Here is a 24,196-nt window from a genome sequence, read left to right on the forward strand (position 1 = left end):
TAGATAAGTTTGACATTCCGCCACCTTCCGCCAATATCTGTGCGCATGCGCGGTAGTGCCCAGCATCATCCGGGTTCTTCGCAAGAATCCCTCTGAGAGGAGGCGGGAAATGGCGTCCCGAGCAGCTGTATCAGATCTATCTGTCGCTCAGTGACTCACTCTCGGCCAGAGAAGCGACCGACAGACACTCGCGCGGGCCGTTTTAGCCGCCGTGGCCAGATCCACAACCATCTCTGGATCGTGTCGTCGCGACCCCTGGCATGTAAGTGTTTTACCGAACATATTTTGATCACGTACAGGCAAAAATAAATATTTAACCCTACGCCACGGTCGCAGTGCTTTGAAATCTCGCGTCTTCACGACTCGCCCCCTCCTTCTGTGAGAATATGTTCTTCATGCAGATGAAGACGGAGCAGTGCTAATGTTTTATACGGCATTTCTATTTATACTAATTTATAAATATAACGTCATAGGATCAATAAAAACGTCTCTTTTTTCGTGCGTGTTTACAGTGTGAGAAAGGCTGGAGCGCGAGCAACGAGACGCAGAGCGCGGGTGTCGCGAGACAGCCAACAAGTCATCTGTTAGCGCTAGTCGTCAAAACACCCTCGTGCTCAAATATTACCGTCAAAATAAAATGTGTTATTTAGACGGGGAAAAATTACGGGGGTAGCTTGAAATCTGTGGTGCTATTTTACGGGCGACTATTGTTGGCGATTTTTTTTCTTTTTTTTTTTTTTCTTTTTTTTCTCGCTTTGATGTTAAAACCGATTGGCTGCTTGCTAACTTGTGCGCGACCATTTTTTTTGTTTAATAATGCAGCCTGGAGGCGCGAACTGACAAAACATACTCAAGTAGCTCATATTTTTTAGTGGTGTATTGTGTTGGCTCATAAATGTAAACAGTTTTACATCACGGAAATGTGCTAGAAATGAGCGGCAGGCTAACGGCAAGCTACATTTGTTTAGATTCAACAAGCGGAGAAGGAGACATGATTCACCCCCGCCCACTTCAGCACATCTGATTCTGGAGACTTACACTAGTTTGTTTCCACGGCACATACCAATGGTTGTTTGAACACACAACATCATAAAAAACGATTTCTAAATTTTTTTCGCATCAGTATGACTGTAGAATATTATAGTTGAACCTGTGTTTCTACACACACACACACACACACACACACACACACATCATTATGGTGTACATTCTCACCAACACACTGCTGTTTTTTAAATCTGATTAAATATTTAAGATGCAGTGGTTTATTAGCTCGTTCTAAATATTTAAAATATAGAAAATATTTTTTATGAATTCTGGATGTATTAGAGCACTACATATATATATATATATATATATATATATATATATATAATTTTTTTTTAATGATATTCTAATAATCCTTTGTTTCAATGTCACTTGTTTTTTTGTTTTTTTTACTAGAAAGTTTATAAAAAGAGCCATAAACTGGTGCTTTTGGAATTTTTTTTTGTCATCTGAACCCCTTAGATGTATAATATTTTCCCCCCTGTGATTTGTACAGTCACGGTGGTTAGGGAGTTGAACTGGTAACCCAAAGGTTGCTGGTTCGATTCCAGAACCGGTGGGAAATGACTGAGGTGCCCTTGAGCAAGGCACCTAACCCCTAATCGCTCCCCGGGCGCCACACAGGCTGCCCGCTGCTCTGTGTGTGTGTGTGTGTGTGTGTGTGTGTTTGTGTGTGTTTGTGTGTGTTTGTGTGTGTTTGTGTGTTTGTGTGTGTGTGTGTTAACTACTCACTACTCTGCTCCAAGTTGGCCGTCACTTTCACTTCGATAAAATATTTAATGTTTTTTTCCTGATTTTATTTTGACTTTGTAGCTGGACTTTAAAGTGAACTCAACCTTTTAGTTATTATCATTAATTATATTATGTTTTAGCTTAAATTACAAAGATGAAGACAAATATATTAGCCTACTGTTGTAAATTACAATTAAACTGTAAAATAAAATTACTTGACAATAGGGGTGTGCGATATTGACAAATTATATCTCGATAACGATTATTAGACGATATTTTGCTTTGAGTGTGTTTATTGTGTTTGTACTTTGGCGGGTCGTGGACAGCCGACTCCTAAAGTTTTGGTATTCTTCATACTCTGTGTGGTGATCAGTTCACAGCAGTGACAGAAATGATTTTTTCCAATATGTTTCAATAGATTTTTACCTAATATGGGCATTTATACCTTTATAAAGCCATTTTTTAAACCTAATTATCTGCATGCATCATCTTTTGTGTCAATTTCATAAATTTAGTCAAATTCTATTATAAAAATTAGACACAATAGGGCTGTTACCAATCAAATGAAATCAGTATCAGCAAAATTCATCTTTACAATGTTGATATTTAAAATAATTTAAAACAAGAAGAAACTTTAAATGTGAAACTGAAACCGCCAGTAGTAGGTGTCAGTGAGTCACTGTTAATGAGCGAATCATTGAGATTCAACCATTCATTCAAACGGCTTTGTTTTGAACTATTTTCGTTGGCGAAATAGAGTAAAAACACGCAATATGGTGTCTAAAATAAGTCACTTAATATTAACTTCTTGTGTATTAAACTTGTATAAAATCAATATCACATTTGTTATCAAGCTGATATTTGGAGAAAAACTGCACTCTTGTGATATTTATTACTAAATGATATAAATAAAGACTAAATCACACAGTAAAAGCGCTAGTCTAATCTACAAGACTACATCACGTAGAGTATGCATGCACTCTCTGGGAGGGAGTGTGTGTGTGTGTGAGGGATAGGCTATACTCCATAATGTAAAATCGCACATCGTTAAAACAACAATTTACGATATTATCGCTATTTAACTATTAATTATTAACTAACAAACCCCAGCGGTTCCTTCAAGAACTCCGAGAGGCTCTCGACCCTCCTTTGGGGAAACCCTTATCTTAGGGATGCATGATATATCGGCAGATATATATGTACATTTTTTATGTTATGGCTGTCGGCTCGAGATAAGAGAATTAAGCCTATATATTAAAGCTGATAAATAATGGATTATTTAATAAACGCTGTAGTAAAGTGCTTCAGTTTACTGGTAATCATCTTAAGGATGCACCGATTTGGTCCATGCTATACCGATTTTTACAAACAACAATTGGCTGATACCGATATTTGTCACTTGCTTTCTTATTTGCATTTTGAGTGAATTAGAGATGAAAGTAACAAGTGGGTTCAGCTTGTTTCTTGATGAACAAGTGGGATAAGGCTAAGTTGTTGTTCACCACTGATGCACACCTTAAATTTGAATGCACTATTTTTTCATTCGAATGTTTATTTTATTTTAAATTCAAATTTATTTTGACATCCCCACCTGATCTAGACAAATACACATGGCTTAATTGTCCTTAAAAATTCTAATTTCCTTTAAATATTAAGGATTTTGTCTAATAATGATTAATTAAATGCTAAATCAAAATTGCACGGCAATATTTTTTCATATTGATAGGATAGTGGAGAAGAGTCATAGCACAACTGAGACGGATTCGATCACTGGACGCCTACGTAAATATCTGTTCCAAGTTTCTGTTCTCAAATCCCATACGCAACAGCGTGAAGGTTTGCATCCAGGTGTCCCCATTTTTAACCCATTACAGTCTTCAATAGTTTGCGCTGACATAAATCCCCATTGATTGGGTGATGGTTTCCCCCTCTTTTTGTGTCACTCTTAAAGACGGGCAATAGGGTGCTGTGGAGAGCTTTCTTGTCAACGGCAGCAGGGAAGAGATCCGATTGTTTTCCTTGAGTTGCCATGACTGATTTCCGGAATGGAATTTCCCAACAGCCTGAATATCTCGCATTCAATGTTATTAATGAAATTTATGCAAATATGCATGGTGCTGCTCTGCACCTTTTTCACAGTCGATGAACTGGTTTTGTCTTTTCCAGTCTTACATGTGACTTTTGGGACAATGAGGCTGAGAGTGCGCAAGGCATCTCAGCAGCGGAGCGCCACCCCGTCCGCCCGGACCGCCAAGACCAAGAGGAAGCTCTCCGAGGTGGAACACGCTTTGCCCTCCGAAGACGGCAAGATGCAGAAACGAGACACGGGCATTTTCTCCACCATCAAACGGTTCATCAGAGGCAACGCTGTCAAGGTTAGGATTTGAAAGTGGTTTTTGAGATGATTCTGTGGAGTCTGCGGGTTTGATTTGAGCTGTAATGTCTTAATGTCAGGTGGAGCAGTGCCCTCCTGCTAAGAGAAGCCGTGTAGACTGTGATTCGGACAGTAATCTGATCACATCCACTCCGACCGGTGGGAATCTGCCCAGCAGAGCAAACCCCAGAGCCCGCAGGAAAGGCCCTGTCAATGGAGGTAGGAGTGCTGACACTCACAGATAAACGGGGCTACTCTTCTTTTAAGAGTGCTGTATGTAAATGACCTTTGTTGTGAACGGTTATGCGGGCTGTCAGCGATCTAGTGGTGTTGAATGTTTCTCATTTTCTTCTCCTCAGATACTATGACAGGTCAGAGTATACCAGTGAAGCCCAACGGGAAGCTGGAGGTGCAGGCTGAAACCCCGAGCAGTCCCCCCCGCACCACCCTCCTGGGAACCATCTTCTCTCCCGTTTTTAGCTTCTTCTCACCCGCCAACAAAAACGGTAAGGGCCTGTGATCGCACTTGTCAGCTGATTAAATGCATGTGCCGAAGTGACATGAAGTTAGTCACCTTTTCAGTCCTTTTGATATACAAAAATGTGAGAATAAAAATGAAGCATGAAACATAAAATCAATGCTGACCATATTTATTTTATTTATACATATTCCTGGGGCCAGATTGATGAAATATTTAGAATAAAATTCTTCTTAACTGATATTTTTTTGTATTTTATTCAAAAAAATATATATTCTTAACATTTCTTAAAAATTCCTTACTTTTTCTTAAGACTGCTCTCAAAGCATTAAACTGAATTCCTGAAATAAATGCTTCAAAAAAGTATCAGTTTTGGGATAACTTCCAATTTGAAGTCCATCTTGTGACAGGCTCTTTAAAAATAACTTTTTAAAATACACAGTGTTAAAAAGAATCCACTTTTTAGCAGAAAGTTCGGGCAGCTGACAAAACTGCAGTAAATAACGCTTCCAATAAACAACATTATTGTGCGTTGCTGTTGATGCTTTTATAGTTATTATCATTCTTGGTTTGAACTGGCCTTTTTTGTGTACAATTCAACAGCACACAGTTTGGAACACTTTATTTTAAGGGGATGTACTTACTATAGTGATAACAGTAAATTATGCATGCACAATTATAAGTAACAAACCCTAACTCTATAGTACATATAGTTAATTGATATTATTCAGTGCTTATGAGTAAGTACAATGTAACTGTCACCTTAAAATAAAGTGTAACCATAAAAACTAACCAATAGCCAAATAGTGAATTAGACACTAGGCACTTTTCCTCCGTTGGGCCGGATGGTTCTAAGAACTGTAAGGAACGGTTATAGTTATATTTCATTATATTGGGTCTACCACCCTAAAAAGGACAGAATGCTCAGGCATACCTATTTTTTTCTCATCATAGTCGCGATGTTGACCATCACAGTTCGGTACAGTTCGTCTCCTTGTAGCAGATCTTCGAGGGATTCCTGCCGCTGTTTTTGACTCCTTTACACATTTTATAATCTCTTAATGAGTTTTCAGCTGGTCAAAATACCATCACATGTACCATCACCAATACACATACAACGAGCACATTTATCCCAGCACACAGCATTGTTTTGGATGTTTAGTAAGTTCTGTTGCAAAATATACGTAATAAAAGCCAATCAATCGGGTTGTGAACACGTCCCTATGCCTTTAGGTTCGGTGTTAAAATGGCAATTTGAACCAAAGGTGGACCAGGACTAAATACATTTTTTTTTACACACTCATAATGTAGAACTAAAATTCAAAGTGCGTAATTTCTGAGCTAAAGCAATTGGGCAGAATTGAGACTCTTCGCTGCTGTCCGAGACCAGTCACACCTGCTGCAAACTGAAACATTTACCGATGAAATTGCAGCATTTCTTGTGAGTTTTTTCTGATTTCATCACACTGTTAAACTGAGCCGTCCTCATCCTCCAGCTACAGCGGGCTCTGATTCCCCGGGTCAGGCGGTGGAAGCTGAGGAGATCGTGAAGCAGCTCGAAATGGAGCAGCTCGAGGAAACCCCGACCAGCACTACCACCGACGGCCGAGACCTGACCTTTGACCCCGCGCTAAACCCTCGACCGCTGCCTCTCGTAGACACACCGGTAGAGGAAGGAGAGATCGTCACAGAGGCTGATATGCCTCCGCTAACTGGTGAGTGTCTGGCATGTTCTCCAGCTGAACCGCTGCCTGAAGATGACCATCCTCACATTTTCTCTCTTGGCTAGCCGTAGGATGCAACAGCAATTACCCGGATGTCCCGCCATCACCACCTCCAGAGGGGACTTATGAAGAGGACTGGGAAGTTTTTGACCCGTGAGCCTAATTTCAACATGCTCTAAATCTGAATACCTTGAATATAGACGTGTGCTTGTGTGCTAACTTGTCTCTCTCTTCCAGTTATTTCTTTATCAAACACGTGCCACCCCTGACTGAAGAGCAGCTCACCCGTAAGCCTGCGCTCCCTCTGAAAACCAGGAGCACGCCTGAGTTCTCCCTCGTCCTGGATCTGGTACGTTGGCATTCAACTCTGATCTTAGTTGTTTGATGCGAGCTGTTTTAGATGCGAGGATTAAGCCGTCACTGTGGTTTTATTCCAGGATGAGACGTTGGTCCACTGCAGCCTCAATGAATTGGAGGATGCAGCTTTGACCTTCCCTGTGCTTTTCCAAGACGTCATTTACCAGGTACAGAACAAGCATCTCAAACAATCAATATTTCACATTTTTCACAAGCTGTAATGCTTCACCCATAGCTCTGTTAGAGTTATTTGCTTTCTTATTCCTAAAGGTGTACGTCCGGTTACGGCCATTCTTTAGAGAATTCCTGGAACGCATGTCTCAGATTTATGAGGTAAGAGGTGTTTTTATTATTATTTTGTTTTTGTTTTCAGTTCCATAATGGAGTTGACATGATTTATTTATGAAATCTTTGAATAAACATTTTGTAAACATTAAGCTCATGTGCAAAGTCCCAGCAATCAGCACATACAACTGTGTGTCCCATTAATTTATTAAAGCAATAAAGGCTCAAATCCAATGTTTAAAGATAACTATTAAATATGCGAGTAATTATTAGCTAACAAAAAATAACAGCACATGACAAGTACCTAATATTTGTTATATATGCGCACAAATCTGCTGAACTGGTTTGATTTATTCTGGAAACTGTGATATTTTATTATTTGTATTAGAGCCCGACCGATATATCGGCGGGCCGATATTAGGCATTTTCCAAACTATCGGTATCGGCATTTATAATGGCCGATAAATGAATATTTAAAAAATAAAATAAAAGCGGACGAAATCATGAGTCACATAATGTATTTAGTGCATCACTAAGTAGTAGATTTTAGAAGGCAGGCAGCAATGATGATTGAAAATGGTTTGTTGTAGCTTGATGGAATAGATGGATAGAATTAAAAGAGTGCAGGTAAAGGGATAAGCAAGTTGACATTGTAATTATAAGGTAGCTTATAACATTGACATTTGGCAGATGCTTTTATCAAAAGCGACTTACATTGCATTTCAAGGTACACATTTACAATCTTATCAGTTCTTCACACACACACACACACACACACATTATTACATAATTGAATTATTACTGTCAATATTAATAATAATAGTTGACTTTTTTTTGTTCAAAGGACTTTAAGTTTCATATCTTAAGTTTGTATTTTTATACATTATATTTATCAGAACTTTAATATATTCTGTTCTGTTGTGACAATAAAACAAACAAGTTTATTTTTAAACTGCATTATCATATTATTTTAGTAAGGCTGAGGACTCTTAAATAACGACAAATAACTAATGTTAGGGAAATCTGTTCATGTTTTGTTACGCGTTTCTGGATTTAAAAAAATATATATATCGGATTTTTAAATCACCAAATATTTGTATCGGTATCGGCCTTAAAAATCCTTTATCGGTCGGGCTCTAATTTCTAATTTCACGTTGTGTGCATGAAATAGACGCTGCCGTCGGAGAAGCACTAGTCAAACGTGACGGTTTCGGGCGATCATTTCGGCCCTTCAAAACCATTTCGAAAAAATAAATAAAATTGGTAGCTGAAAATTGTGCATTCCTAGTCGTTGGTCTTCTCTTGCTTTTTTTCTCGAACCCTAATGAATATCCTGTCAATGATGTGGTCTACCGTTTTCACCTCTGACTGGCGTTAATGACATAACCTTGAATTATCTGCAGATTATTCTCTTCACTGCTTCCAAGAAGGTTTATGCTGACAAGCTGCTGAACATCCTGGATCCTAAAAAACAGTTGGTTAGGTCAGTTTCTTAAAATAGTTTTTGTGTCTCGTCTCAAGCAGGTGCTCTTTCCAGATAAATATATAAAGTGAAGTTTAAATTGCATGTGATGGGAACAAATGTGTCTGAATTCTCACATTGAATGACGTTTGAAGTGAGTATTAAGCTCTTTTCCCCTCGTATCCCAGGCACAGATTGTTTCGCGAGCACTGCGTATGCGTCCAAGGCAACTACATCAAAGATCTTAACATCCTCGGGAGGGATCTCTCCAAGACAGTGATCATAGACAACTCTCCTCAGGCTTTTGCCTACCAGGTTCGTGAAGCCGCCTTTGGGTTTCACCTTCATTGATGCGGTCCGGGCTGAGTTATTAGTATGTAAAGCTCAGGATGTGCTTCTCTCATTGCAGCTTTCCAATGGGATCCCCATTGAGAGTTGGTTTGTGGACAAGAATGACAATGAGCTCCTAAAGCTGGTGCCGTTTTTGGAGAAGCTGGTAGAACTGGTATGTGCGTCTTGTCTTTTGTGTGCTGCTTTATATTGATGGTATGGTGTGTTTTTTTTGTTTGTTTGTTTTTTTCAGATAATCAAATATTTTCTCCTATCTTAGTTTAATGAGTGAAGACATAAATGTAAGAAATACATAAATGTTTGTTTTATATAAATATTACGTGTACATTTTACTCTTGATTTAAATTTCATTTTATATGAGATTTCTTTGCAGTTTAATTAGGAGTAATGGTATAATGATAATACAGTTGTTGCAGTTATTATTTTAACTCAAATTACACACTTTCATAATTGTTTTTAATTATTATTTATTTTTTATAATACCATGGCTTTTTGATTTTTCTTTTAAAAAAATTGCTATGCCTATTTACAAAACTATTGATATAATATAAAATCTGATCTGATGGGTTTTAATTGTTGTTTTCAATAAAGTAAAAAAAAAATAATTGTATTTAACATTTATTTTAAAACGATTTCTTTGCGATATAATTAGTAATAATGATTTATTATTAATATTTTAACTATGCCCTTTTCATAAAACAGTCTTTTAGATAATTGGGCTTTTTCACAAACTTTATTTTATTCAACTTTTTATTATTAAAAGTAAACTTTTTCTAAGCCGATTTATAGAATAATTGCTATAGAAATGTAATACCAAACATTAGACATTTTTAGTGTTAAGACTATACTTTTATTATGTGATTTGGTTTTAATTGTTGTTTTAAATAAAACTAATTAAATGTACTTTTTATATTCTACATTATAATATCTTAGTGTGAAGACTATACCTTCATGATGTGATGGGTTTTAATAATTGTTTTAAATTCAAATTTAATGTATTTTTTTTTTAAATACACATTTATTTTAACAAGATTTATTTACAATTTAATTTAGTAGAAATAATAATAATTGTTAATTATTAATACCTCAAACTATGCACATTCATAATTCTTTTTTTTTCTTTTTTTTTAGTACCAGGGTTTTTTCACAAACTTTATTTTATTTGACTTTTTATTATGAACAGTCAACTTTTCTATGTTTACTAAAGCATTTTTACAAAAGCACATAAAACACTATTGAGAAACTGTCTGTGTCTGTAATACCACGATTAGCCATGATCTGCGTCCGATTAATTTCTGTATGTTTTGGGTTCAGGTGTCACACACTTAAGTTCAACATAATTGTACACACGTGAGCGTTAGAAAGCAGGCGTCTATCAGCGGATCCGTCTATCAGTGGACATATTAGAGATCAGCTTTTCAAACGCTCCCGTGTGTATCTGTGTAAGCTCGGCGAAGAGCGTCAAAGACGTCTATTTATAACATGTCTTTGAAGCGTTGATCATTGTAGCCAATCACAGACACACATGTTGAGCGCGAGATGAAGTGTGAAATGTGTACAACTGTGTTTTAGTTGACTTTGTATTTTGTGTGTGTTTTTATTCCAGAATGAGGACGTTCGGCCATACATAAGAGAGAGATTTCGCCTGCATGACCTTCTACCCCCAGACTGAATGCCCAAGAAAACGAACATTTCTTGCCAACCAGACTGTTTTTAAAGCAGTGGGGGATTTACACCGCGGGCAAAGGAGAATTTGCCACAAACTCTTTGCCATAAGGATTTCAACTACAGACTCTTGCCTACATTGGTGTTTTTTTTATGTGGGGCGGGAGGAGGGGAAGGGGGGCTTCGGACTAATGTTTTAAGATGTATGCATATGTTTTCTATACACACACTCATTTCTGGACGAGAAGATGATTTCTGATTGGTCGTCCTGCTCTGCTGAGTGGAGTCTATGCCTGATTCGGACTTTAAGGTAAAGCGCTGTGCAGAAGTGGACTTGCGTCACTCATTTTGGTGCTCTAAGGGACCCTCTGCCCTACCAGGCCACTGGCTTACTTCAACGAGAATGAACGGTTGAATATAAATATATAGAACATGAATATATACATTCAACTATGTGTGTATATGTATATATAACATTTGTACATATATATTTTTTCCTGTCAAGTTTGTAAAACACAACTTGCCCTTTGGTTTTAATTCATTATGCATTCCTTTTTAGTTCAAGGTGTTTTTTCATAGACGAGCTGGCTTTTTATTAATTTTTTTTTTTACTCTAGATTTGATGTGTATTTAATGGCCTATCCGTTTCGCTCTAGCTTTTTCTGGTGACGTGTAATCCAAAATCCGGTGACATCCCGCGTGGCGCATATGGAAACGCATCATTGCTCATTTGTAAATCTCGACTCGATTCGCTGTCTTGTGGTTTCCAGTTACTGACCGCTTACTACCATTTATTCATGTCAGTCCTAATTTGAGGAATTTAACTTTTTTTGTTCTTAGTTTGTTTTTATATACAAGTATAGATGAAATGTAAAATACTGTATGTGCTTTAAATTGCTTTTCTGTGGAAAAAATAATAATGATGCTTTGTCTCTTTCAGAAATGTCCGGTAATTGTAGCACCAGCACATGAACTTGCTTAATCACTGCATATCTGCAATATTCCCTGGTTTTTTTCTCCTGCTATCCTGCTTTGTTTTAGGAATTATCATGTACAGCTCTGCCTACCTCTGAAGGGTAGACCTTCTGTTTCATTCAGTGTTACCACCCACCCCACCCCGCCCCCCAATGGTTTTTATTTCCATGGACATTAATACATGATTTTTATGTACCAGTACAATTCGAATTGGTTTTTCTTTGTCGTTTGGATGAAAGTTTCACATGTGGCCTTGATTTTTAGTTTTTTTAACTTGTCAGTTCTGACTTTAAGCTTATCATCATAGTTACAGCTAGGGATGCACAGATATGAAAAATTTGGCCGATACCAATAATTCTTTACATTTCTAAGCCGATAAACCTAAATCTAAACTGATGATATTTTTGCGAACCATCTGAAGTGTCTCAGCTGGAGGAAATAATTCATTATTTATCAGCTTTAAGATATTGGGCCATTTTTTTTTTATCTGGTCGATATCGATAACATTAAAAAAAGCGATATGGTGGCCGATGTATTGTGCATCCCTAGTTACAGCTCATGCTTTTTACTGTTCAAGGAGGAAATAAGACACCGGTGATCTTGAACGGAGAAATTTGAAGTTTAATAGCAAGGTTTTTAATAGAATTGGTAATAATTTTAGCCTACAATCTCTGGCAGCTCTTGTCAATTTAGATGAATATTTTCTCACAAAATGGCAGCTTCTGTTTCGGGAGTATTAACTTACTGTCAATGGATCAGATAACTAGATTTTAGTTTTGTTTTTTTTGTGATTGCAATGGATGAAATGAGTCTTTTGATGGAATGGTTGTGTGTGTTTGGTTGCAAATGTTTGTGAATGAAAAGGCCTTTGTTAAAGATAGATGTAAATGCAATGAATGTATTTCAGTGCCGCTTTTGCAGCACACATGGAGCAACGAGAAAACATTCTTTAAATCTTCTCAGATTATGTATATCATCATCATATGTATGTGTTTTTCCTGGAATGGTATTTTTTTATATAGTGTCAGTGAAACTGAATCCCTTATTGGGTCCTGGACTTTGGTTTAATGTAGCTGACTATTAAAGACAACAACAGCGGTTAGTCACTGAAAACAGCATGCTGAAAAGTTCAAGACTGAAACATTAAATTTGCTGTTTTTGCACAATAGAAGGTTTCATTTTTACTGTTAACGGTTTCTGTCGAATAAATTCAGTTCTTGTAATAACTCAAAAACCACACACTTTCTTAGCATGTATTTGGTTGGAAATTAAAATCATAATCTACAAATAGGATTTAGGGGGAACACCCTTCATCCCAATATCAAAAGTGATTAAAAAAAAAAAATTTGAAGTTATAAAATCAAAAAGTATTTTATTAAATAAATACATTATTATTTTAATTTATTGTGTATATATATACAAATAAAATCATAATTATTTATTTCATAAATTACATATTTTATCATTTTGGGCCTAAAATACATATTCTGCCTATTTAAAACTTAAATCATTATAATAAATCATTTTTTCACCATGTGCACAGTGTTAAAATCATTGCTTTTATATTTTTTCCAATATAATTAAAAGTCTATTTACATTGTCAAAAAAAACTAAAAACATTTTTATAGTTATTTGCAATCTCTCTCCACCTTATGTTATTTTCACCTACATTTTACTTAATGCACTGAATATTGTTTTACATTGCACAATAACTTCTGAGTTAGTAGATGCATCTATTCTTTGATATGTGAAAAAATGGTGCTGTAAAATCGATTAATATATAATATATATATACTGTATATATATATATAAAATTATATTTAACAAAAACTTTTATATATACATTTATTATTATTATTATTATTACATTATTAAACATTTATATTACGGTATATAAACAAAAACTCGATTTGACAGCACTAGAATACATTTTTGGATAAAATAATGTCAATCATCTCAAATCATGTATTATATATTTATGATATAATCATCTACAGCTAACGTTACTTATAATAACTAGCCACAATAACTCATGTTGTGTTTTGACGGGCACTCTGTTGGTTACCCAGACCGTATGGGTTACCACCATCATAGACTGTAAAAGGTTACCACTGAAGGTCTGCGCGCGCAGTGCGGTCCTCCAGTCCAGCGGGCGGCGTCACATTCCCTCTCGCGCTCCACATGACCCGAGAGAGTGTTCAGTGTAAAAGAAGAGGAGGCCTGTTTGATTTCTCACCCTCTGGTTGCGAAGTTCTTGTCCGCTGAAAGTCGCTCGTTTGACCGCGGGCTCATGTCGAAGGACGGCCGGCACGATGGGCGCCGGCGCGGCGCGGCTCAGCAGCACCGGTTCGGGATGAGAGCGGCTCAGAGCGGGGACGGCAGAGACAGGTCGGCCAGTAACAGCTCTGGATCATCTCATGGAGGAGGGAAAGGCAGGAATACGCCCATCAACATCGCCCTGAAGGTAACAAACAACGGCTGGCTTAAAACACACTGACCTGCTGCCTACATAGACAACATAAGTGCATTCTGGACGCGGTGGACGCGCACGTGAAGCACAAACTGCTGTCTGGGTAGGCAGCTGTCAGTATGTCAGTTACTATGGTAACAATACTTTCCCATCAAAATAGCATAGTTGCTACAATACAAAACTGTAGTAAAATTTTGACGACTGCTGTCATTCAAGTCATATATTTAATTGTTTTATAGGATTAAAGAACTGTACGGTGTTTTAGTAAAATATGTTGTCTGGGTAGGTAACGTTAACGTTACTCTACTCGTGTGGCTTGTGATATGTGATTGTATAGTTATTCTTGGCTTGGCTGTTTTCAGACCCATTATGGATTTTAAAATCAATGTTTCCCAGATACACAACACAAAAGCAACCATAACAGTAACACAACGCAACATAACATTGACATAAAAGTACCTAACATGATCATGACTATAATGACTACAAGACGGTAATACAATGCAACACAACATTTACATGACATAACATAACAGTAGCACAACATAACATCATATTAACATGACAATAACATGTCTACATAACCGTAATACAATGCAACATAACATTTATTACATGACATGACATAACAGTAGCACAACATAGCATTATATTAACATGACTGCATCACAGTAATACAATGCAACAACATTTACATGACAACATAGCTAATGCAACATACCATTTACATGACATTACAATGTATCATTAACAACGTAACATGACAGTACATAACATTAACATGACAGCATAACAGTAATGCAATGTAACATTAACATAAATGCATAACATTAACTACAATATCATGACAACATAGCGGTTCACAACTGTAATACAACGCAACACATAGCATTTACATAACAACAGTTACACCACACAACATAGCAGTACATAACAAACACAACATAACAATAGATAACAGTAACACAATATAACATCAACATAACAGAGCATAACGTTATTATAATAACATGACAACATAACAGTAATACAACTCAACATAACGCTATAACACATAACCGTAATGTATCGCAAAATAACATTCCCATAACAGTACATAACATTAACATAACATGATAACAGTGATACAATGCAACATTACATTAACATAACATAACAGTAAAACCACACAACATAACAGTACAACATCATCCTAACAACATAACATTGCATACAGTAGTACAACGGAACATCACATTAGCATATTAGCAAAACGGTACGTGATGAGGTAATGCAACATAAACATATGTAAGGGATAGTGTGTAGATGACTGGTTCTGCAACATCCTGAAGGTTATTTTCTCTTTTTTGCCATAATGACCGACTGACTGATTTCAATTGCATGGCTACTTTACAAATAAATAAACACAAAGACATGAAAAATTGCTTTGAGTTGAAATGGTTTCCTTGTGTGAAAACAAAGAGAGCGCAGAGGCTCCAGGAACACCCTTCAGGATGAGGACCTGATCTTCCTGTCTGTGTTTATTTAGTAATATATGACCACCTGATTGTATTTTATTCTGCTTATTATAAAGTTGCATAACAAATACAAATAAATACATGAACATGAGACCGAGACAGAACTTGAGCTCAGGCAGCAGTTTGGTGAATTCATTGATTTATAATTTTGTTTTAACCAAATTTAAATGTAGAGGGAAAGAGTTAAGATGAATCTTTTCTGTGGAACCGGTTTGCTTATTTGCTTATTTAAATAGAGATGGACTGTGTCAGAGTGGTAGTAGACATGAATTTGACATTGATTTGTGTGTGTACTCATCCGAAGCGCGCACACAGAAAGCCGCGTCTCTGGCAGCGTGCAAATATTGAGTTCTCTTTCAAGTCTTGCGCTTGAACGGACAAATTCACACACAACGTATGTCAGCATGCCCGTCTTGGCAAGTATCCTAGCAAACATAGTAGGTTACGTGTTAAGTGAACGTAAACAGTCGAGAGACTCAACTCGTGTACTGGATCTGTGCATTATGTCTTAAAGGGATAGTTCACCCAAAAATGAAAATTCTGTCATCATTTACTCACCCTCAAGTTGTTTCAAACCTGTATGAATTTCTTTCTTCTGCTGAACACAAAGAAAGATATTTTGAAGAATGTCGGTAAACAGACAGACTTGGGTCCCATTGACTTCCATAGTAGGAAAAAAAAATACTATGGAAGTCAATGGCGTCCATCAACTGTTTGGTTACAGACATTTTTCAAAATATCTTCTTTTGTGTTCAGCAGAAAAAAGAAATTCATACAGGTTTGAAACAACTTGAGGGTGAGTAAATGATGACAGAATTTTCATTTTTGGGTGAACTATCCCTTTAAAGTGACAGCAGCCTCATATTCCTGCTGTCTGTTTTTAATGTTAATCAAACAACAAAAGACAAGGAAATCACTCACTGCTCTTGACTGGATATCTTTTGTAACTTTAATAATGATTAATCTTTATTTAATTTATACAGTTAAGGTTACTTAATTACATTTTTGTACCTGAAAACTACTGTTAGATGCATGAAAAACCTGAAAAGCACTGTTTATTTTATTTGTATCTTTGCTCTATTGTATTTATTTGTGCTGTTGCTTGCAGTTTGATTATGTGTTGTTTATTTTCTTTGTTTTTATTTGACAGTAATCCTTTTTTCCCTGAACATACAGCACTTACCGAACCGTACCGAAACGGTAACCCTTGAACCGTGATAAAAGCCGAAGCGTGAGTAATTTGAACCGCTACACCCCTAGTAAATAACTATGCAAAATGTAGCATATGTTTAATGTTTGAGAGCAAACTACCTGAGTAATTTTTTATTTTTTTATAAAGCAACTGTGTTCTTCATATAATTTCCAGCTCAAAGGCAAAGCAGTTTATTTATTCAAAGCTTTTAATGCGTATATGATTTAAAAATTTGTTATAATTTTTTTATATACACATACATGCATACATACCCACCTCTGTCTAAACGTATATATTTAAATAACTGGTAACACTTTATTTTAAAGTGTCCTTGTTACATGTACTTACCATAGTAATAATAGTAAATTATGCATAATTACATGCAACTAACCCTCAACCAAATCCTAATCCTACCCTAACCCTCTCTAGTAAGTACAGTAAATGTACAGTAATTGCTTAATATTACTCAGTACCTAAATATATAATTACACTGTAACAATGACACTTTAAAATAGTGTAACCAAATCATTTATTTAATTAGTATAGAAAAATGTGAGTATTACAATACATACCGACCTAAATCTTCAGTGTGGTCCTCAAACCACTGTGATCCTCGCGGCTGTGTCTGTTCCACATCTCGGTGGTGCATCTCTATTTACATCTATAACCCCTGTGTGAGTAACGCATCGCCAAGCTCCAATCGGACGCTGAGTCTGCTGCGTCTAACGCACACGCGCTGACACACACACACACACATCACTGACACACACACACAGCCCTGCCGCCTCCAGCACATGCTGGACGAGTGGGCGGCCTGCCATGTGCACATGACTGCACAGAGAGAGAGAGAGGAGCTCTGCAAGCTGTGGAGGGTGAACACACACCACAACTAAAACAGCAACACAGTAGAGTCGCGGCGCAGTCGAGACGTTGCTGGTTCAAAGAAAGACTGTCCCGATTGCCAGAAGAAGGAGTCTGTCCTGCTGATTGACAGAGGCATCTACCCGAGTCCACCGGAGCCATGCTCAACCACGCTATTTTTGGTCCAGATGTCAAATGACGATGTCAGGCAGTTCGTGCAGCAGAGATCCTGGTTAAGGGGGGTGAACAGGTTGCCATGAGCAAATTCGGTAGCATGTCAGGGCCGGGAATGGATGAGGAACCTGCTTACAGACTCTGCTTCTACTCTGTACGTACCTTCTGTCCTCTTTCCCATCGTTCTTTCGGTGTCCCTCGAACATGCTTCTGCATTTAGACGCACTTGAAACTCTATCCTTGCAGGGGCTTGCAGCTCTCAGCGTGCTGTTGTTTGTCCTGAGAGCAGTTCTTTGCTGGACGTCCTTGTTTTGCAGTTCTGAGGTGCTCGGTTAGATCTAACCCTAATAACCTCGGGTGTCAAGGGGCCTGCTGGTGATTAGGTGATTAGCTCGATTCATCTCACGTATGCATGGAGCACTGACCTGAGATCAGAGATCCCCTTCTCACTTTTACCTTGGGTTATTTTGTACCAACGAATGCCAAATCGGATACCAGATCCCCCGCCTCCTTCTCCGAGATGCACGACAAATGTAAACTTGGGCCTTCTGTTGCCAGTCAGCTGGGAAACCCAGTGTAAATATTTACCATTCAAACACCCTGCTGACAGGCAACAAGTTAATTAATTTACTTGCCTTTTTTTTAAAATGCAATAATTTTGTCCGTTTTCATCCTCATTCATCCTTATTTTCAGACCTCTAGTGAGTAAAGCTGTGTGATGAAGGCTGTTGTCATTGGTTAAGTAGGTCAGTTGTGTATTTTAACCCTGAGGACATGAGATGGTAGCAGGGGAGGACAGTGTGCTGTTTATGCATGTGCAAAAACCAGTGAGCCTTATGAAATATTCCTCTGTGATGGAGTATGACTGGCATATGGACAACGAACAACTAGCCTACATAATTAGCTATATGCAAATTGTTTGTTTTTTAGACTGTTGTATTAAAATAATGTATCGATCCTGTGTTGCTCACTATCCAGAGTAGCTAAATTTAATGTTCTGAAGGGAATGATAAGATTTTGAGATACTAAGGGGCTGTTTACACGACACCGCTTTCAACTTAAAAACGTAAAACTTTTTATACGTTTTGGCCTTTCATTACACGACAGCGGCGCTTTGGGTCCCTGAAAACACTAACTTTTGAAAACGGGTTTCAAAATTCAAGTTTTTGAAAACGGTCTCCATGTAAACAACAAAAACGCGAATCTCTAAAGACGATGACGTCATGCACATGCGTATTACGTGTTCAGTCTATAGCGTTTCATCGCCATCTAATGGCCTGGCAGCAGAATACAACGTTTTTAGTCGTTTTCGTGAATGAGGATCGTTTTGACAGTGTGCGCGGAAAACTCTGTTTCTCTGTTTTAAGCATATCGTTGTGGTGTAAACGTTCCCTAAAGCACTGGTTTTAAAATCCAACATTTAATTAAGTCAGCAAATCAACTAATCAATCTTTTAAAGCAGAGGTCTTTAACCCAGCTCCTGTGGACCCTGTTCTGTAGAGTTTAGCTCTAACCCTAATCAAACACACCTGAATCAGCTAATTAAGCTCTTTATGATCTCTTGAAAAACCGATATGAACATTTTGGCTGATCCCGATAACCGATAATTCTTTATATTTGAAGGCCGATATATTGGTCGATAAACCTAAATCCATATTTTTATAGAATTTTTGAGAAAACTACAAAAACTAAAGTCTCACCATTAAAAGCCATGTCCCAAACACTTCAACATAAATCAAACATGTATAGTACGGTAGCCTATTTGAACAGGTATACGTTTTACACTCCTATGGCAAACTTACTTTATCAAAACAAGTCATTGGGCAACATTACATGCGTATAAAGAAACAAAATGCATATGCCATGGATAATTCAAATGGAATAGCTACGCACGGACCATAATGAAATGATTTTAATTAAACTGTATTGTTGATTAAATAAAAAGTAAAAAATTAAAGTGCTAGTTATTATTAATAAACTATTGTTTTTGAAAAAGAAACATCTGAAATTAATATTATTACTGTTTCAACTGAAGAGCTGAATGAACACCGGGAAACTGAAAAAGTATTTTTTCCTGGTGTGAGTGAGTGGAGGCGGGGCTAATTTGCATATATTTATAGAACCACGTATACTAAATGTATACGTGGCTATACTTCAAAAACGATGAGTGTTTTAACATTTATGAAGTGGCCCCATTCACTTTTTGTAAGTAGGCAATGGCTTTCAAAGACTGAACACATTTCCAGTTGAAGATTCATGCAACAGACATACCGCTGTTTGTCTTCCTTCTGGTGCTGTTGACATGATGTTGAATAACCATTAATCTTGACATCACATGTGCTTGTATGATTTGCCAGTGGTGATACATTTTCAATTTAAGGTGACAAGAAAGAAGGTGTGAATTATTGGTATTGATTACAATGATAAAATGTCCTTAACTTGGACATAATAAGCTCATTCTTCCCAGTTGCAAAGAGCACTATTTCCATTTGTGGGGCACGCATGAAAAGGGCAAGTTTCCCCCTCGTAACACATGTTTTTCTCCTTGCTACAGGCCTCTTTTCAGCGGTCCAACAGCCATGACAAGGTGAGGAAGATCGTGGCAGAGGAAGGCCGGGCTGCCCGAAACCTCATCGCATGGAGTGTCCCAGTGGAAAGCAAGGAGGAAGAAGGTTAGATCTGACACAGTCATGCACACATAACATAATTAATGTTGGTATTTGCAATGCATTTTATGGTAGATGGGGCCTAGATCCTGAAGTGTGCCTGTGATATGTAATTTTTCTTTTTATGAGGAATAATGTTAGCAGATTTTATATACACTACAAAAAGAAAGAAGTCACTTATGCTCACCAAGGCTGCATTTATTTGATCAAAAATAGGATGTAATTTTGTGAAATATTTTCTATTTGAATATATTTTAAAATGTAATTTATTCCTGTGATCAAATCAGAATTTTCAGCATCATTCCTCCAGTCTTCAGTGTCACATGATCCTTCAGAAATCATTCTGATATGATGATTTGATACAAAGTTATTATCAATGTTGACAAAAAAAGATGACAAAGATTTCTATTTTAAATTAATGCTGTTCTTTTTTTATTTTTTACTTTTTATTCATCAAAGAATCCTGAAAAATCATCACCGGTTCTAAAAAAATTGTTTCCAACAATAATTAATCAGCATATTAGAATGATTTCTGAAGGATCATGTGACACTAACGATGGCTGATTAAAATTCAGCTTTGCATCACAACAATAAATTATTCTTTAAAGTATATTAAAAGGGCAAACCAAATTTAATAATATTTCACAATATTACCGTTTTTTTCTGTAATGCAGGCTTGATGAGCAGAATCTTTCAAAGCAATAAATATAGTGATATGTGTGTCAGGCAACCACTTAAAATGCATCCAGCTTTGTAAAGAGCTTCCATTTGCAAAGCAAATGTAGGCGATGAACAAGTGCTCCAAATCTGTCATCCCCCTCTTGTACCTGTAGTTACAGTACGCTCTTTGTCGCAGTTTGTGAAATCCTCCTGAGTGTGTATAAGCTGACCCAGATCCTCTGTCTCACTGTCAGCGCTGACAGGTCACACCACAGGAGTCTTTTGTTCGTTCGGGACTGCAGTGTGTGCTCTGTGTCCGAGCGAGTTCATCCAGCACTGTGACCGTTTCTGGATCAGGGGGTGTAACCATGAGTCAACTCGAATTAGAATAGTTTGAAGTTCTGATTGAGAATCAGTTTTGACCCCTCGTATCCTGATAAAGAGGGTTATATTGACTCGAGGAGGCTGATCTTAGATGATTACAGAAAGATGATCCTGTTCTTATAGTGAGCACACAATTCAGGCCCTGATCTCAGATCAGTTTTAATAGTCAAAGACACTTTATGAGTGGAAGCACTGGCTTAAGATGAATAAAACAGAGGAATGTCCAGGTCATACGTCAACTCTAAATTAAGAAAAATTCAAGTCTATTTCTAGTCATTATTATGACTTTTTTTGCGTTTCAACATTATTTTCATGACAATTAAACATTTTCATCCCAGTTCTTATTAGCGTTATATATATATATATATATAAAAAAATAAACTAATTTCTTTAAGTTTGTTTTTTAGTGTCATTATTATTTGTTATTAATAATTCTCATTAGATTTATTTGTGTCAAAGTAATTTCTCTCTTTGGACATTTTCTCTGGGATACAATTTTTAAAAACAGAAGCATAAATTACGTGTACTACTCTGGTTTAATTTTTTTTTATTATATGGTGTAAATAATATATTTAAAGTATATTTATTTAATTATCTATTTAATTATAATATATTTATTTTGTTATTCAAAAAATAATAAAACAATTAAATGCATAATTAATGAAATATAATTTAAATAATGCATAAAAATATCATGTTTTATTTAATAATAATACAATTATCAATCAAATAAATTAAATAAATTAAATGATTAAATTTGATCAAATAAATTTTATTTGACTTAATTTGTATTTATTTACAAGTTATATCTTGGTGATCCTAAAAATAGGCTAAAAATAAACAATGTATATTCACAATGGCTATGTTCAGAATGGAAGATTACTAGAGTACATCGTTTTTTTTAAATAGCATGCATTATGTAATGACAAATATTTAAATTATTACTATGCTACATTGTAGTAATATAACCATCTTGGGAATAAAAAACAATTTGATTTAGCATTTTCAGTAAAAAAAAAAACCCATTTCTGTGTGTTTCTGACTTAAAATCTGAACGTTTAGACCTTGCGTTACTTGGTCTTTGGTTTTACAATTGCTTTGATGTCATCCATCTGAATGTGATATTTTGGACATATACGGTAATGTGACATTTATCTGCACTGTGTTCTTCTGTTCACATGCAGCTAAAGCAAAGATTCACGGGAACAGCAGCGCAAGGGCTCAGCGAATCAACGCCGGGCTCCACAGGAACAAAAAGCAGGTGCGAATCATTTATTCCAAATTGTTTGTTGTTTCTGAATCTCTTATTTAAAACCTACAGTATCTAAAAACACTAATGTGATACAGAACAGTTTATCTCATGGGACAATGTCTCTATTTGCATCCACGACAAATCTGTTAGTTAAGAAACCTGGATAAATTAAAAAACAAATAACCTGGAAAATTGCATACTTGGCTAGTTTACAAATAAGCAAACAGGTTTAAATTAGTTCCCTTTAAAGAAAAGTGATAACTGAACGTGGAAAGCTTAATTTAAAGCTTTTCCTCATGTTAAACACTAGGTGGCGCCAGAGACCTTTTATTTCATCCTCTTGCTGATGGGGTTCTGATTTCCATTCTTTCATGATTCGACCTCAGTGTTTATATTAGCAGCGCACACTGATGGTTAAAACAGCTGTTTGCCCTATAGAGTTAAAGGGATAGTTCACCCAAAAATGAAAATTGTCTTCATTTATTCACCCTCATGTCGCAAAACCCGTAAGACTTTCGCTCATCTTCGCAACACAAATGAAGATATTTTTAATGAAATCTGAGAGATTTCTGTCCCTCCATTGACAGCTACGCAAGGGTCTGACCCTTCATAAAGTTCATAGATTGTAAAACTAATCCATATGAATTGAGCGGTTTAGTCCAAAGTTTCTGAAGAGACTCAATCGCTTTATATGATGAACAGGTTTAATTTAGGCTTTTATTCTCATAAACATTGATCAGCGAACATAAACTGAAGCTCAACGGTAACACGAGAATGAACTTCATTGGTTCTCATGCTTGAGCTTCCGTTTATCATATCTGATGTGTGTGAATGATGTGAATAAAAGCCTAAATTCAATCTGTTCATCATATAAAATTAGAACATTTGGACTAAACTGCTTGATTCATATGGGTTAGTTTGATGATCTCTTTATGAACTTTTTGAAGTGGTAGTTGCGTAGCGGTCTATGGAGGGACAGAAATGTCTCAGATTTCATCAAAAAGATCTTCATTTGTGTTTCGAAGATCAACGAAAGTTTTACGTGTTTGGAACGATAGTGAGTAATTAAAGACAGAATTTTCATTTGTTGGGGGAACTAACTCTTTAACAGCAAATGGGGTTCATTTGGTCAAATAAAGGTATCTTGGCCATTTCAAATCTCTTCTGCTCTTAACAGAACTTGGCGATAGACTGCAAAAATGCACCCGGGTTGATCCTGGACAAAGGATCTGAGAAAAGCCCCACCAAGACTAGACAGCCACGGAAGGTGGACCTCAGAGCACGATACTGGGCCTTCCTGTTCGATAACCTGCGGAGAGCAGTGGACGAGATCTACGTCACCTGCGAATCCGACCAGAGCGTGGTGGAGTGCAGGGTATGATGATCACACGCATTTCTTCAACGTTTTTACCACTTAAAACAGAAAATATATCAGATTTATAATTATGTTTTTTAATTGGTATTGGAATATATTTAAAGTATAATTGTGTGTATTTTTGTATATGAGACATTTTTGTGCTTGTGGCTGCATCTGCACTCTCTGGCCACTAGAGGGAGTGGAGCATTGTGA

At 36.7% G+C, this 24,196-nt stretch overlaps 2 protein-coding genes across 5 annotated transcripts in view; both read left to right on the forward strand.

Annotated features, from left to right (window-relative positions):
• Nucleotides 1–60: 60 nt before the first annotated feature.
• Nucleotides 61–11,654, forward strand: ctdspl2a (CTD (carboxy-terminal domain, RNA polymerase II, polypeptide A) small phosphatase like 2a). The gene is made up of 13 exons (XM_082159026.1): nucleotides 61–262; nucleotides 3,946–4,154; nucleotides 4,234–4,372; nucleotides 4,513–4,659; nucleotides 6,128–6,346; nucleotides 6,421–6,508; nucleotides 6,593–6,704; nucleotides 6,793–6,879; nucleotides 6,983–7,045; nucleotides 8,401–8,480; nucleotides 8,648–8,774; nucleotides 8,869–8,964; nucleotides 10,417–11,654. The coding sequence occupies exons 2-13, from the start codon at nucleotides 3,969–3,971 to the stop codon at nucleotides 10,480–10,482; spliced, it is 1,410 nt and encodes a 469-aa protein (XP_082015152.1). The 5' UTR covers nucleotides 61–262; nucleotides 3,946–3,968; the 3' UTR covers nucleotides 10,483–11,654.
• Nucleotides 11,655–13,626: 1,972 nt separating this feature from the next.
• The window catches only part of scaper (S-phase cyclin A-associated protein in the ER), a 108,379-nt gene continuing 97,809 nt past the window's right edge, over nucleotides 13,627–24,196 (forward strand). The window contains exons 1-4 of one of the 4 annotated variants that reach the window (XM_082159011.1): nucleotides 13,627–13,914; nucleotides 20,219–20,336; nucleotides 22,559–22,635; nucleotides 23,804–24,001. In XM_082159011.1, coding sequence (XP_082015137.1) covers nucleotides 13,741–13,914; nucleotides 20,219–20,336; nucleotides 22,559–22,635; nucleotides 23,804–24,001 — 567 coding nt within the window. In that variant the 5' untranslated portion in view covers nucleotides 13,627–13,740. Of the gene's footprint in view, nucleotides 13,915–17,031; nucleotides 17,819–20,218; nucleotides 20,337–22,558; nucleotides 22,636–23,803; nucleotides 24,002–24,196 lie in introns of those variants that run through there. The other 3 variants (XM_082159009.1, XM_082159012.1, XM_082159010.1) reach the window with 3 other exon arrangements.

The sequence above is a fragment of the Leuciscus leuciscus genome (assembly GCF_965113295.1).
Source record: "Leuciscus leuciscus genome assembly, chromosome: 25".
Taxonomy (NCBI): domain Eukaryota; kingdom Metazoa; phylum Chordata; class Actinopteri; order Cypriniformes; family Leuciscidae; genus Leuciscus; species Leuciscus leuciscus.

Excerpts from the sequence above, each read along its gene's own strand:
- ctdspl2a (XM_082159026.1), top strand. The coding sequence starts at position 3,969 with ATGAGGCTGAGAGTGCGCAAGGCATCTCAGCAGCGGAGCGCCACCCCG. Across the intron at positions 6,705-6,792 it reads TCTCCCTCGTCCTGGATCTG|GATGAGACGTTGGTCCACTG; the intron begins GTACGTTGGCAT and ends GTTTTATTCCAG. Across the intron at positions 8,481-8,647 it reads CCTAAAAAACAGTTGGTTAG|GCACAGATTGTTTCGCGAGC; the intron begins GTCAGTTTCTTA and ends CTCGTATCCCAG.